The sequence below is a fragment of the Sorex fumeus genome, unplaced genomic scaffold, assembly GCF_029834395.1.
Source record: "Sorex fumeus unplaced genomic scaffold, SorFum_2.1 ptg000051l, whole genome shotgun sequence".
In the NCBI taxonomy this organism is placed as follows: domain Eukaryota; kingdom Metazoa; phylum Chordata; class Mammalia; order Eulipotyphla; family Soricidae; genus Sorex; species Sorex fumeus.
Genome location: NW_026606108.1, coordinates 32502745 through 32518813, shown reverse-complemented (window position 1 = coordinate 32518813; position 16069 = coordinate 32502745). Strand labels below are relative to the sequence as shown.

The window sequence follows — 16069 nt, the reverse complement described above, 5'->3', positions numbered from 1 at the left end:
TGATCACTTGACTTCCTGTTAATCATCGATTTGCTCGAGCAGGCGCCAGTAACGTCTCCATTTGTCCCTGTCGTGTGCTAGTGTAGCCCAATGGGTCTGTTCGTTCTAGGAACACGAAGAGCCTCAAACCGATCGTTCAGGGTCTTGACGAAGTCTGACCATCTGGTGGGTGGGCAGCCATGTGGTCATTTGACGTCCCGTGGAATTCAGTCGGTAACGGCTCTAGTCCAGCGGTTGTCTCCAAATCTCATTACGTGTCCAGCCCATCTGATTTTTGATGCCTTGGCAAACAAGACAGCGTCCCTGATTCTTGATTGTTGACGGAGGTCAGAACTCCAGATTCTTTCTCTCATTTGAGTGAAACATGATACTCCAAGCATAGCTCTTTCGATTCCTCTTTGGGAGACCCGAATAGTGTTCTCATCTTGTTTTCATAGGGCTCAGGTCTCTGAGGTGTATGTTAATGCAGGAAGAACAGTGGAATCAAAGAGATGTGCCCAGAGCTGGAGGTTCTTCGTCCTCTTAGCTATTTCTTCGACGCTCTTGAAGGCATTCCAAGCTGCTCTCTTCCTCCTGCGCAACTCTGGTGCCAGGTCATTTGTCATGTTGACTTCTCAACCTAGGTACACATAACTGTTGCTTTCAAAGATGGTCGTTCCTTTGAGAGTGAGTGGAGCATCAGGAACGAGGCTGTTTTTCATAAACATTGTCTTTGTGAGATTCAGCTGTAGTCCGACCTTTCCACACTCACAGTCGAAGTGGGCCAGCATTTGTGCTACTTGGCTAATGTTTGGTGTTATTAGAACGATGTCATCAGCAAAGCGGAGGTGGTGTAGTTGCCAACCATCTATCTTCACTCCCATTTCTTCCCATTCCAGTCATTGCAGGATATTCTTGAGGGTTGCACGGAAGAGTTTCGGTGAAATGGTATCATCCTGCCGAACCCCTCTCTTGACATCAATGATCATCTCCCTGTAAAATGGTGAGATCCTGGTAGTGAATCTGTAATACAGCTCATGGGGGATCCTGATATATTGAGTTTGAATGCTCTGATTGGCTAGGGCTTCGACGACTGCTTCTGTTTCAACAGAATCAAAGGCCTTCTTTAAATCAATGAACATTAGACAGAGTGGCATCTTGAACTCCCGAGAAACCTCAAGGAGCTCGGTTATCATGTGGATATGGTCGATGGTGCTGAATCCTTTTCAGATCCTGGCTTGCTCGCATGGTTGTCCTTCATCTAGTGTTCTGCCAATCCTATTCAGGATGACTAGAGTGAACAGCTTGTAGATGACAGACAATAGGCAGATTGGGCGATAGTTGCCAATGTCGTGGATATCTCCCTTCTTGTACAGTATACAGTCCTGGTTTTCCATTGGGATGGAACCTTGCATTCAGACAGGTAGCGTGTGAAGAGTCGAGCCATCGTATTCATGAGTACCGACGGCATGCTCTTCAGGTGTTCAGGTCTGACCTTGTCTGGGCCAGGTGCTGTTCGTTTCTTTACCGAAGAAATGGCGTGTCGGATTTCGGAAGGGAGAACATTGGGAACGACTTATCCATCCTGCAGAATTTGATATGTGGGCAGGTGGATGTGGCTATCGAAGAGATCTGAGTACAAGTCATGGATAATCTTCTCCATTGCCCTTCTGGAAGATGTGATAGATCCATCAGGATGTTGGAGGGTAGTCATCTTGGTCTTGTAGTTTGCAAAGGACAGGAGGGCATTACGAATGCTTTTCCCAGCTTCTGCTGCATCTACCAACACTTCTGATCTTTTCTCTTTGAGGTCTTCCTTTATCGCATCTCTGCACTGCTTTGCGAGCTCAGATGTTTACTTACGGTTGCCTGAGGCAGGTGCCGAACCACGCCAAACCACTGCTATTTATTCAGCCACTGATTAGCTGATTGAATTGGGCATGAACTCCACCTTACTTTTTGTTTTTTTCATTTTTTCTAATTTTATTTATTGAATCACCATGAGAGCAGTTACAAAGCTTTTGGGTCTAAGTCTCGGTCATACAATGAAACACCCACCCGTACCTTCACCAGTGCCCATTCTTCACCCCCAATCGACCTCAGTGTACCCCTATCCCATGCCCTCCCCCTACCTGTGGGGCAGATGATTTCCACATTACTCTCTCTCTACTTTGATCACATTCAATATTTTGACACCAGACCCACCATTATTTGAGATTTTACCCAAACACTCAGATCTGCTGAAAAGGCAACGGTAGACAATTTGTTTTCTATTGCTGGATATGAATAACATATGATGTCACATGGCTGCAGTAGTGGCCGCGCGATTTTGAAATTTTGAAATTTTAATTTAATTTTAAATCTGGAGGGATTTCTGCCAAAACCTGCTGGGTTCCGAGATTTGCTCCTGAGTCTCTGGGGTCATGGCCATTAAGCAGCTTGATCAGGAGCCAGAAAGGCCATTCATGGGCGGCAACTCGGGGTCTCGTTGGGATGGGGAGGAAAAGGCCGGCTCCACCCCCATCCCATGAGGTCCCACGTGTCTTGTCACTGAGGACCCAAACCTGACTGTCCAGTGGCCTCTGTCCTCTGTCCCTCTTGGAGAGCCCAGCAAGCTACTGAGAGTATCCCACCCACATGGCAGAGCCTGGCAAGCTCCCCATGGTGTATTCAACATGCCAAAAACAGTAACAACAAGTCTCACAGTGGAGATGTTACTGGTGCCTGCTCGAGAAAATCGATGAATGGGAGGGCAGTGCTACAGTGCTATGTCTGGCCCTTGAACCCATCTGCAAATCTCTTACGTTTACACTTTGCATTCTTTTGCAGGGAGTATTGTTTGGGAACATGCCAGCAGTGCTCAGAACTTGCTCAGGGTTTTCTCTTAGCTTTGTGCTCAGGGAGCACTCCCAGCTGTGTTGGACACCGATTCAGGTTTAGTTGCGTGCAGGGTGGGCACATTTTCCCCATACTGTCTCACCTGCCCCATTGTGCATCTTTAGTCATTTCCTACAATATAACTCTCTCCTCACAGAGCAAATTCCTTAATAAACAGTTATTCAGTTTTTTTCATTCCCATGCCAGTTAGTCTCTCAGTTTAATTGTTTCAAAACTGGCAAGCCATAACTTTTATGTGTTATGTACAGATAGCCAGTCCCATCAAAGCAATGTCACCTGGGCAGCTTTTACATATACTTTATTTATAAATATATAAATATTAAAAAAATAAAGACTATTAGATGCATAAATTATAATATTCAACTTGAAGAATTGGAGTATTTCTCTTTCATGAAGGAATTCAGCCTTTCCAAGAGGCCTTTGAGTGTACTCTTCCTGTCTTCTGTCACGGGACAGTGTGTCTGCAATGGAAATACTTCATTAGCTCCCACTGTCACTGTACCATCAGTGAGTCCTGCCCACGCTAGCCCTTGCCGCCTGAGCAGTGCGCGAACTGGTGCCTCCAGGCTAGTCTGTTGGCCTCTACCTGCATCCTGCAGGATTTGCCCCTTGTCAGTACTTAATATTTCACAGCAGGGGCCACCGCCCCGGCTGCAGGCTCTGGAAAGCTGTGGACAGATTGTTGCTGCTCAGGGGGTGTGGTGTGAAGATTCAGTCCTGTCCTTGACTACCCCGACAGCTTTCTCCACTTGTCTTCCTGCCCATTAACCAGCTACACCACTGCTTGGTGGCACCTCGAGAGTAGAGGATTCTGGGTACCTACCATAGGCCATGGTTTTGGTTTAAATCTCAGCTCTAACCAACTTATTAATTTCATTCCTTCAGACGGACATACATTGATAAGTTGTTCCCAGTCCCTTCCTGTGTAGAGCAGGCCAGTGATGCGGAGTTCATTAGGATTAAAGGGAAGATTGAGGGCCAGGAAGATGGTTCAGGGGTTAGGAGCATGCCTTGCACATGCCCAGCCCTTGTTTGAGATACCGTACTACATGGTCCCTCAAGATCATGGCGTGTGTCCCTAGTGGCTGCTGAGGACTCGGGCAGTCCCCAGCACTACAGGGCCTGAGCAGCGCCTCATCCCCAACCCTAGCACTGACCTCTGTATTATTGGGAGTGGTCCCCTGAGTACTTCTTGGGAGGCATCACCCCTCCTCAGAGAAAAAGAGGATGAGCACTGTGCCAGTTGCCTGTTCTGAGTGAGGAGGCCGACCCAGGGGCCCAGTGAAGGTCTCTGGCACCTCTACTTGGCCTTGGTAACGTCTGCTCTTGCCTTTTCCTCACTCCTGCAATGATACTTCTCTCTTCTCTACAGAATCATCCTGTGGTATATATGCTGGTAGTCTGGGGGGTTGGGGGTGTGGCAAAAAAGCTTGGGACTGGGGATATGGCTCAAGCAGGAGAGCACATGTCTTATATTAAGGCCCAGGCTCTTTGGCACTATTGGCGCCCCAGCTCCGGCACTGCTGGGTGTGGCCCTGGAGTGCCACTCTGGCTCTCCTCCCAGAGAAGATACTTTGTTCACCTCATACCGTCCTTCAGCTACATTGTTCCTTCCTCTGTACCCAGAATTACTCCAAAGACTTTTCTGTTCCTTCTCTTTCCCTCCTTCCTCTTCCTCTTCCCTGCCTTTATTATCTGTGGCACCCCCTCTCCTCTGGCCTTTAGCTACAGCAGAGTCAGTAACCTAGCTCAGTCTCTGTCTGACTTGGCCTTTCAGTATGTGAGAAACAGTCACTCGCTGCCTTGCCTTCTTTTGCCTTAGAGGGCATCACTCTGGCATCTTCCTCCTCCACTGGCTCCTTGGGCGTCTCATTTGCCCTACCCTTTTCTTTCTGACCTCCACAGACTAGAGCACGGCTGGGCGTGGCCTTTGATTCTCTCTGTGTCATTTGGATCTGTGACTTGAACATCTTTCTGAGGACTCTTCATTTTATAGCAAAGTTTTAAACTCCCTAAGCGTCAGCCTTTCCCAGCAATCTATCCAACACGTCCACTTGGCTATCCTATCAGGATAGCCTGACTTACATCTCCTGACTTACAAAACTAATGATTATTTTGTTAATTCCTACCTGCCCCACTCATTTGCCTCCTCATTCCCAGTCCCACCATCTTTGGATTTGTAACAGTATCAGCATTCCTTCAGGGACCCAGGCTAGAAGTTTGTCACCTTCGCTCTACCCCACTCTCATCCCATCTGCCTCTGTTCTTAGCGATGACCAGTAGACCATCTTCTATGCCTATACACCATTGAGTCTGTGGTGCGTCAGAGTGAGCCTTGTCAATCACATAATCAGATTGTCATTTCCAGCCTACTCAAAACCCTGTTCTGTTTCCCTCCATGCTTGTGGCAGAACCCAAAGAACTAAGTCTTCATGGTAGTGAGTCTTAAGCCCAACCTATATGGAGCCCTCATTCAAATGGTCCTCGGCACTGGGAAGAAGATTATCCAGAGGACCCGTGTGACCTCATCACCTTGCTTATTCTGATGCAGCCACGCTGCCTTTCCTGCCAACTTAAACAAAGCTTATCTTCACCTCTGGTCTTTACACTGCTATTCCCATTTCTTCTTCCTGTAATTTTCTTTTTCCAGTAACTTGTGTGTTTAGACCTTCACTTAATTCAAATTCTTGCTCTTAAGTCAGCCCCTTCCCTCAGTGACACCCATATTCCTTCTTCCATGAAGCACTGCCACTCCTGAGCATCATGTGACACATTTGTCCCTGCTAGGACATTCTGTGAGAGCTTTGCTTTCACGCTAGATCCCTGGGCAGTACCTGCCACTCACAGAGCCTCAGCAAAACTATTTGTTTCGGGAGCTACTGGACATCATGCCTCAGAGGAGTGCTTAGGAATTAAGCTGCTGCTGGCCACCACAAACCAATCTGTCAGTTTAACTCAGCTCACCATGTTGGCCAGGTTGCTAAGATTCTTGTAGAGCCCTTTCGGGAAACGATGTAAACATTTGTGCTCCTTATAGAACTGCCGGATCGTAGTGGCGGCCCTGCAGAAGATTTCTGTCCTGGTTGTATTCTGAAAGAGAAATGCCACAGATATCCATGCGTTAACTTTCTTGTGGACACAGCAGAGAGAGTTCTTATTTTTCCTTTCCAGGCAGGCAAGTGAAAGAAGCCCATACTGTCTCAGGGAAATCCGCAAGTAGAGAAACCCATCAGGTATTCCCGCTGTGGGAGAGAAGGAGGCTGGCTACAGGCCCAAACCTCTGTCAGTGACTCCTCCCGAAGGTCCTGCAATTGCAGCAGCCTCCTCAGAACCTTCCGGTTTCCCTTCCTTGGGAGGGTGCAATGACGTGACAGAGCCACTCAGCTAAGTGTGAGTCCCACTCAGTTGCACAGCATGTGACTGTTTTCTGTTTTTTGCTGTTGTTTGTTTTGTTTTTGCTTTTTGGATCACACCTGGCGATGCACTTTCACTTATTGATGATTCTTTCAATTGAAAAAAATAGATTTAAGTTGGTAAGCAAAGAACTTTCAAGAAAGTTTTGTGTTATAGCTCAGTGTTTCTCAACTCTTTTCTCACTGTGGCTCTTTTCCAACCTCGTTTCCTTCCTGTGCACCAACCCCCTCCCCACATCCTATCAGTTGATCCCCTTAGTTTGTGTCATGTACCCCATTTATGTGGTCTTCACCTGTGGACCCCTTGGGAGCCTGGGAACTCACACAGGTGGACTTTATGGCCCCGGGTTAGAAATGATGCTCTCATTCTCCTTGGTTGAGAGAAACAAACTCCCCCTTCTGGCTGCCCACGGTGTCCTTTCTCTCAAAGATACTGGGAAGGGTGGTGTCCCTTCACTCATGGATTCTGGGAAGGGTGTGGCCTCTGAAGTCCAGTGTGCTTCTGAACACATTGTCTCCAGAAATTCCAGGGGCAGGATGCACCCCAACCCTTAGGTACTGAAATTCTTGCTCCCCAAATGAGATAAAGTTGCCTGGATTTGGGGAAGAGACGTTACTTCTCTTATGAACCAATAAGTAACTTCCCATCTCACACTTTTACCTGTGTGGCTTTTGAAAACTAACAACTTTTTCTTATCCTAAAATATCTTAACAGATAAGTAAATGGTACTGGGAGAAATAGAAGCAGTTGAAGGAAGTGCATGTGACACGGGTAAAAGTGGGGTCACAGCCTGAGCTCGGAGTCATGGAGGATTTGGTCATTTCTAACCACTGGCCCCTTTTTCTTAGAATTATTCTGCAATCAACTTTTTCCCTCCCTTAATCAAGGGTTGTATCATTTTGCCATAATACTTTCCACTAAGAGTTGGATTTCAGCCAACTTTCAAAATAACTTCCGTATCTTCAGATGTAGAAACTGAGGCACAGAGGGGAGTGCTTGACAAAGGCCTCACAGCTAGCTCATGACAGAACTGGGGCTGCTACCACAGGCGTCTCCCTTCAGACCTTCAGCACTTCCTTCAGGTACCCTCCCAGCATGTAGCCCCCTCTAGAGGACCCAGAACACAACCCAGTGGATGGACCTTTGACTGGTATTTGTAGGAACAAAATATTAATATGCTATATGGTATTGCATAAATCTTTTCTGATCCCTACCAACCTACTGACAGACTGGCACAGAATGAGACTTTGAAGGACAGAATTCTAAAATATAAATTATAATTTAAACAATAATATATAGTTATACATAGCATAGTTATACTATTATAAATAATAGTACAAATATTCCATACCTATGACTTTTTTGTTATTGTTGTTTGCCTTTGGGTCAGGGGTTAATCCTGGCTCTGCACTCAGGAATTACTCCTGGCAGTGCTCGGAGGACCATATGGGATGCTGGGGATCGAATCAGGGTCGTTGTGCAAAGCAAACGGCCCTCCCCACTTACTATCACTCCTGCCCACCTGTGACTTCTAAAATAATATTTTTTTTCTTGTGGTCATGGGAATTGAACCCAGGGCCACACACATGCAGTGCAATTGTTGGACCACTAAGCTATATCCGCCAGCTAAAAATCCTAAGAGAAATCAGACCAGGTAAATGCCTGAAGAGATTAAGCTCCTATGGCCTGGATGCTAGGCCTGGCCCTGCTACCCCCTGCTCTTCGCCTTGGCCCAGTTACCCACTCTCTACACATGGAAAGCAGGTAGTTAGGAGACCACTGGTTTAATTGAAGCTTTGGGTTTTTTCATTCTCAGTTGTGTGTTTCCATGAAAACAGGAACTGATATGCACAAAGCTATTGATATGGCTGTAGTCATGTGTTTGTCAGAGAAAACGCACTATCAGCTGTCAAATCTATCTCCTCCCACTACAGATGGGGGATGGGGAAGTGAGCCAGCACCGGAGGCCGAAAGCAAGATGGCTGAGCTGCCAGAAGCAGGGAAGGTGGAAACCCGTCCCCAAGGACAGTTCCAGACCAGGTTGGAAGGGAGTTGGCCAGACAGAGCAAACCGATCTGATCAGCTCTGGACAGCCAACCCGGTGCTAGTGTGTGACCAGGTGGTAGAAGGGGACTCTGGTAATTCATACCTTTTCTCTTGCCGTAGGAAGTCTCTTAGACAAAATGAAAGCTCTCTCAACCTGTAATCTCAATATCTGGTTCTGTGAGAGTATTTGGTTTTTAAGAAAACTATGGGCCAGAGAAATTTTCTTTATCTTAAAGCATTTATTGAGTGCCTCCTGTATTTCAGACGCTACATGGAGGCTGGGTAAAATGCTAACGAGCTTTTCCTTGGCAAGGATCTAAGTTCGGATGTTAAAACCCAAGCTTTCTCTCACGTATCTTCTTTCTCAAATGAAACCAGAAACACCAGAACATGTTTTAGTATAAAGACCAGGATCTTCAATGTTTGGAAACATTCAATACCTTATATTTAATTTGGGCCTGCTTACTTTCCATTACAAGTGTTTATTTCTGTTTTTGGAGTGGGGGAGGTGGTCCACATCCAGCAGTGCTGGAGAGGGATTCCTCTGGCTGTGCTGGGGACTATGTGGTACTGGGGATGGAACCCAGGGCTCCTACATACAAAGCATGTGCCCCAGCCCTTGCAAATGTCTCTTATTCAAATTGCTGTGGCTGGCTTTTCTCTCCCAAATCACCCAGATGCCAAAGCAAGCCCGGGACAGTCTTACCTTTGGGGCAGCGAAGACATCTGCTACAGTCAGCTCCAGACAGGCATCCTTGGCCCAGGAAGGGAGGAGAGAGGGAGAGACAGAATTAGCACCGACTCTACCCAGTGATCCTTGCCAGGCAGCCCTCACTCCCTCACTCCCTGCAGTTCCTCAGTGGGGAAAGCACTGAGGCAAAGTGTTCCCTTTGCTCCACTGTGCTGCCGACCAGCCTCCACCGAGCAGCATCCCTAGAAGCCGTGGTAGTCTAAGAACTGCCAGCGGCATCATCATTTGGAGAGATAGTACCAGATAGCTTACTCACCTTTTTTTCTGTAAGTGTGTTCAGCGTTCTGATGACCTCTCGCAGGACAATAGTCTTTCTGTGTACATGGGCCCCCATGTTGCTGGTACATGCTAGTAAGCAGAGCAGAGTGGGCATCAGTTGGGAGGCGAGACCCATCAATACAGCTCTATTTTCACTGATAGTATGGGACAATTAGTTTACCTAGGGGAACCAACAATGCACTCTGACACAGATATCTCTATATATAGATTTTAAAATTGCTGAAATGAGGGAAAATTCATTTACATTGGAAATTTTTGTTAAGCCAACTTGGGGGCCAATCACAGCTCCCAGGAGAAAAAAAAATGCCCCATTAGAAAACCAGGTAAGATGTTCCTTTGAAATAAAAACCAAGAGGAAAATGAAACCATTTTAAAAAATCAACTACAAAGTAGCATCATAGGAAATTACACCATAATTTGTTCTTTAGATTAATCTTATCAGCTCGGGGTTGCTGCTGGCGTTTTGCTTTGCAGAGAAGAGAATTTGTTTTAGTGCGGTCCTCTTAGGGAAAGATAGTAATATTAAAAAGTTTGTCTTTAGTAGTACTTCAGCTTGACTTCTTCCAGTGATAGGTGGCATCTTGGAAACGCCTTTCATGAAAAAACTGATCTTGGATTCTTTCTCTAGATGGAAGGAGCATAACGGGCACCGACACTGTCTTGTCCTAGCATGCAGGCTTGCCATTTTTTCAGGATTTGGGAATTGACAGATTGAGTCCCACGTGGGACCCAAGTTGGGTCATTACAATTCTATAAGATCTTTAACAAGAAGGAAGTCTCTGGCAAACACTGTCTGGGTGTGGGTTTTAGGAATGACCATTCTTTAAATGGAACTTTAAAACATCCCCAGGGCTAGAGACATAGCTTGGTGGGAGATTATGTGCTGCTTATGGGTGAGCTGAAGGGTTCCAGGCCAGGCCACACACACACACACACACACACACACACACACACACACACACACACACACTCACAACACAGACACATAGCTGAGGGGAAAGAGCCCCAGTATTACTGATTGACAAATCACTTGTCTCTGTCATTATCAGGACACTGCCCTGCTGTCTGAGTCTGATTTTCATGGCCCCAGCGATGTCCTGACCAGCCTCACTCAGATGCAGCAGGATCCTGCCATGCCCTGCGCACTATGGCCTCTTCCTCCCCGAGCCTCTTTGTTCTCTGCTTCTCTTAGCTTCCGACCTTCCTCCCCCTGCTAGGTTCTCCAGCAGATCACGGAGAAAGGGCATGGCCAAGGTTGTTGCTTAGTTTGGGATGCTTTTTACTGTGCTGTGCATGCCACAGAGTAGGGGATTTCATATAGTACCAGGAGGTTTTTAGACTATTGGATTCTTCCTTTTGCATTGAGGTTTGCCAACCTCACCGTTGATGGCCAAATGCCACAGGTTATAGATACAGTCTCCACCAGACTGCCCTCCCTCAGGTGTCAGCCACTAACCCAGGGGTCCTGGGGCTACCCTCACAACCAGTCCCTCTGCAGGACAATGTGAACGCATACTCCAAGATACGGTCCTTTTTGGTAGTTTGATGTTTTGTAAAATGCCATTATTGTTAAAATACAAACAAATAAATAAAACATCTTTAAGAGGCTTGGAAAAGAAGAGTTGCTGCTGGCTTGGAAAAAAAAAAGTTCCTGCTGTCTGGCCCCTCAGGTTCAGTTACACACAGTGGACAGACTTGTGAAGGGACACACTGTAAACAAAGAAGCAGCTTTGGAGCCAGAGAGATAGTAGGGCATTTGCTTTACACATGCGTTCATTCCCTGGCATCTCATATGGTCCCTAGAAACTGTGAGCAGTAATTCCTAATGAATTCAAGCTGAGATAGAGGCAGGAGTAGCCCCCGAGCATCACAGGGTGTGGCTGAAACAAAAAGATACACAAACAAAAGAACAGGCCAGCTCCCAGAGGATGGCTGCCAGTCCCCATGGTCTCATCTGATGAATGGGTGGCCTGCTGTGAATAACAAAGGTGCTTCAATTCCCAATGATATAGGGGCTGCCTCCCAAAACTAAGAAATCCTCTCTCAGCATTTTAGAGATTCCCTCCCAAGAGTTGGGACAAGGGTCTTTCCTCTTTGGGTAAACTCTTCTGAAATTTTTATCCTCCCATTGTTACTTCTCTTCACACCTCCCTCCAGTTTTATTTAATCGAAAGGCATACACTATATAATTGTAAGGCATACTGCATAATGAGCTTAGATATTATTATGAACTAAAGCATAGTTAACACCCTCCATTTTATAGAGGTATAGCAAGAAAAGGAAAAACTGATTTTCTTGTGATCAGAACTTGAAGAAATTGCTCTCTTCATTTTGAAAGAAGCCCAAGAGCCAGGTTGACTCATGTTGCACACGGCTAGTGCTGCTTACCTTGGGACTAGACACCTGTACCATGGACCACCTTCACCTCCCCCTGCCTGTACCCACAAATCCAATCTCCTTTCCTGTGAGTTTTTTCTTGTTGTTTCATATTTTTTAGATTCCAGTTGCACAAGATCTCTTTCTCCACCTGACTTCTCTCAGCACAATTTCCCCAGCGATCACCCCTGGCGTCACAAATGTCAGGGTTTCCTTTTTTGTGGCTCCGTAGTCATCCAGTGGCCGTTTCTTTATCCCTACATCTATTGGGGGACACTTCGGTTGTTTCCATATCTTGCTGATCTGAGCCCAGAGGGTGGGGGATAGGGGAGGTCCTATTGAAGTAATGTTTGCATTTCTTTTAGATAAAGACCCAGAAATGGAACTATAGGATCATTTAGTTTTTCTGCTTTTAATTATTTTTTAATGTTCTTGTTTTGGGGTCACAGCCTGTAGTGCTTGGAACTCCCTTCTGGCTCTGTGTTTAGGGATCACTCCTGAAGGACTCAGTGATATGGGGTCCCGGGGATCAAACCCAGCTTGACCGCGTGCAAGGCAAGCAGCTTGCTGTACTATTGCTCCTCTGCTTCTAATTTTTATTTTTTTAATTTAAAAAAATTTTTTTTTTTTGCTTTTTGGGTCACACCCGGCGATGCTCAGGGGTTACTCCTGGCTCATGCACTCAGGAATTGCTCGGGGGACCATATGGGATGCTGGGAATCGAACCTGTGTCAGCCATGTTGGCTGCATGCAAGGCAAACGCCTTACCCGCTGTGCTGTTGCTCCAGCCCCATGCTTCTAATTTTTTAAAAATAAAAATCATAGTGCTGAACCAACATACAGTTCCACCAACTGCGCTCAACCTTGCTGGCCTGTGCTATCTCTCGACTCTGATAACAGTCATTCTAACGTGTGAGGTGCTTTGTAGCATTGTGGTTTTGATTTGCATTTCCCTGATGATTCGTAATGCCAAGCACCTTCCGTTGTTCATATCTTCTTTGGGAAAATTACTGTGTAAGTTCTCCACCCATTTCTTGAATTGGATTTTCCAATTTGAGGCTAGGATAGGTTGGAGGGTAGTTTGTGAGCTGACAGGTTTCTTCCATAATTGGTGTGATCAGATTTGGGTTGAAATGGTGCCAGCTTTCCTGCTGAGCCTGGTGGGCTTGGAGGTATGTACAGTGGCCTCTTGGCGTCAGTCCTCTGAGAGCCTCTGACTTTGAGGGGGAGTTTAAGAGGGGGGCAATCATCAGGGTACCCAAGTATGTGAGCAGGTGTAGAAGCAGCATTTCCGCAGACCGGTTGGTTTCTTGTCAGGCTGTGCTGAGGATCACTCTCTGGTTCTAGAGCTCTAGGGACAAAGATGTGAGTCAGAAAAAAAACCCGAAACACCCTAAAGCAGAATGCACTCTTTTGTTTCAATGATTGGATGAGGTCAGTGGAAAGAGGATGAACTTTCCAAAACATTAGGGAGTGACCAGAGGGCAGAGGAGCTGGGCTCTCTTCAGTGTAGCCAGGGCAGCTGCCATGCGCATGCGTGCATGTGTGTGTGTGTGTGTGTGTGTGTGTGTGTGTGTTGTGTGTGTGTGTGTGTGTCCACACTAAGGAGCTGCATGTTCGGGCACAGAGATTTCCCCCTCACCTCTGAGGTGTAGTTTCTGTGCTGAATTCTGGCCTCTTCCTCCCCACCATCTACCCCAAGCCCCCAGCATCGTCCCTCATGCTGCACAGAGCTTTCCTCTTGGGGACCCAGCACAGAACATTCCTGAGAGCTGGGGCTTGGAGTCCAGCCAGCTGATCTTACGAGTGCTCCACTCCTGACTTTGGGTGAAACTCTCCGAGCTACTTTTTCCTGCGAAATGGGAAAACATGCCTCCAGGCAGGATCTGTGTGAGGAGCCCACAGGGGGCTAGGCTCGCTTTGTTCTCCGTGCACAGGGCCCGGTGTTAGTGAGATTATTGTTAAGTTAATGGCTTTTAAATTTATTTATTTGGTCCTGGGGCTTATTAAGTGTTGCTGGGGGCTTATCCTGGCTCTGTGCTGGGGGGGAGCAGGAGGTGCCAGAGATCAAACTTGGGCCTTCTGGGCGCAAAGCACGTGCTCCACCCTCTGAGCTCTCTCTGGCTCCAGTTCACATGGCCTGTGGGGAGAGAGTTTGGACCACACCCTGCAGTGCTCACTTGGGATACCGTATGTGTGGTTGGGGATCGAACCAGGGTTATCTGCATGCAAGTACTATCCCTCCAGTGCCCCAAGTCAATATTTTTAAAATTGTCATTTGGTCCCTAGACCTAGCACTGTAGCAGTCTCTGGGCTGAGCCCAGAACTCTGAAGACATGATCAGTGGGAGGCCCACTCTTCTGAGCTGGCCACTGCAGGGAACACCTCAGCCCCTCCACTCCCCATCCTGGCTCTGATTCAGGGACTCTCTCCTTTGCTCCAGAGAAATCCTCCCTTCCATGCCTTGGCTGCCTTCCACAGCCTCCTACAGAACAAGTCACCCCACCCTCCACTCCTCTGAGCATCTGAAAACTGTAGTTTGGGGGGCTCAGGGAGAACTCTGAGATCAAATAGAACTGCTCCATTTTCTGAGGTCCCTGGCGGACCTCGGGTGGGGGCTGAGGGGCGAAGGGCCTCACCCACCCAGCCCTGCCTCTCCCCCAACCCCCACTCCCAGCATCTGTGAGCAGACTTCATACAGCAGGGGTGATGTCTAAGCAGAGACTGGGGTAAGTGGCCTTATGTAGGAGCAGGGGGTTGGGAGGGTGGGAGCAAGGTGACCCGGGAAGACCTGGAAGAGACCAGGCAGTACCTGGTGGTGGGTGCATGCAGCAGAGGGAGTTGGGGGGTGGGAGTGGGGGCTGGGAGCACGGAAGGAGGGCAGTGGGTCTGAGATCCCAGCAGCATCTCTGTCCTGGCACCTTGGGACCCGGCCAGTTCTCCGTCCCCACTCTGCCCACACTCTCTGAGGGTGTGGAATGACTCAAAAGAACAGTGCTTGATCCGCTGCCTGCCTTGGAGGAGGCTCCCAGGCCAGCCATCACCCTCACTGACAGTGGCAACAGCAGCAGCAGCAGCAGCAACAGCAGCAGCACTCAGAGTTGGCCAAGTGTGGGGCTCAGGAAGACGGAAGAGTTCCAGGCTTGGGGCTTGGGTTCTTGTCACTCGGAGATGGCAGTTGAGGAGGGAGAGAGAGCATGGGGTCAATGGCTGTGAACAGAGGTGTCTGGGGCTGGTCCCCAACTCTGAGTGCGGAAGAGAAGGAGGGGAAGAAGGATGCCCTCCACGGGGGAGGGGGGGGGACAGGGGAGGGGCGCAAGGAGAAATGAAATGCCTGCAAGCACAGGAGTGACATACCCTCTCTGCCCCTGCCCTTCCTGGGCAGGACTGCATGCTCAGCGGGGGTGGCACAGGCTTCTCAGTGATCTGAGCAGATGAGACCAGGCATGTGGGCTGCATGGAGGGAGCAGAGCTAGTGATGTGGCCGAGATGGCCCCGTGGGGTAGAGCCTGGGGTGCTTTTAGACCGGAAACAGCAGAGATGTGTTTGAAAAGCCTGGCACTGCAGGGGGGGCTGGGAGTGGGGGCGGGGGTGCATTACACTGACCCATGGTGATGGTGGAACCTGGACAGCCCTGAGGATACCCACTCCTCAGGGCGCTTAAACACATCCAGGGCGACCTGCACTGCCATCTCGCACCCAAGCCCCGGTGCATGCTGAGTGATGGGATGTGGTCTGGTCCGAAATGGCTGTGGGGACAGACCATGCAGGTTGGCCTTGAGCAGCTGATCTTGTTGTGGTGGTTGTTTTTAAGATACGGCCTCATACCGATTTTGATATATTTTTAATGATTTCTTAAAGATTAGAGTCCCTTCGCTATTTCATGCAGTGCTACTATCGCCCACCCACCACCAGTGGATCCAGAGTGCCTGGATCCTTCCACCTTTATCTCAAGGTCCCCTCTGCCTCCCCTGCCCTACCTGCACCCCCAGACCTCAGCTCTACTGACCAGGTCCTCAGGGTCAGCCCGTTGAGGGTGTGCGTTTGATCCCCTCTTTGTCTCCTTATACTCTGCAAGTGTGGGGAAGCTCATCTGGGGTTTGCTTTTTTCTTGAGCAGCTTGTTGTTGAAGCTGGACATGGATTCCTGAGCATTCCTTTGGTACATGTTAGAGTTTTAAAGCTAATGTGGATATATAGCCTAATGTGTCTGCGTTTGTATAATATATAACATGCATGTTATATATAATTTGGATGGGTCACATATAATGTTTACAGGAATGATAGACAAAAGTGTCTGTCATGAAGCTCACATGCACGTGCCTCA

The 16069-nt window shown here is 48.0% G+C and overlaps 1 protein-coding gene across 1 annotated transcript; it reads right to left on the bottom strand.

Moving 5' to 3' along the window:
• Positions 1–5832: 5832 nt before the first annotated feature.
• IL4 (interleukin 4) lies at positions 5833–9482 on the bottom strand. Its single transcript, XM_056124761.1, has 3 exons — positions 9345–9482; positions 9044–9091; positions 5833–5967 (listed from the first exon to the last, which is right to left on the bottom strand). Exons 1-3 carry the CDS (start codon positions 9480–9482, stop codon positions 5833–5835), a joined length of 321 nt encoding a protein of 106 aa, XP_055980736.1.
• Between the last annotated feature and the right edge of the window lie 6587 nt (positions 9483–16069).

Coding starts and splice junctions, on each gene's coding strand:
- IL4 (XM_056124761.1), bottom strand. CDS start 9,482: ATGGGTCTCGCCTCCCAACTGATGCCCACTCTGCTCTGCTTACTAGCA. Junction 9,092..9,344: donor ACACACTTACAGAAAAAAAG/GTGAGTAAGCTA, acceptor TCCTGGGCCAAG/GATGCCTGTCTGGAGCTGAC. Junction 5,968..9,043: donor ATGTCTTCGCTGCCCCAAAG/GTAAGACTGTCC, acceptor TTTCTCTTTCAG/AATACAACCAGGACAGAAAT.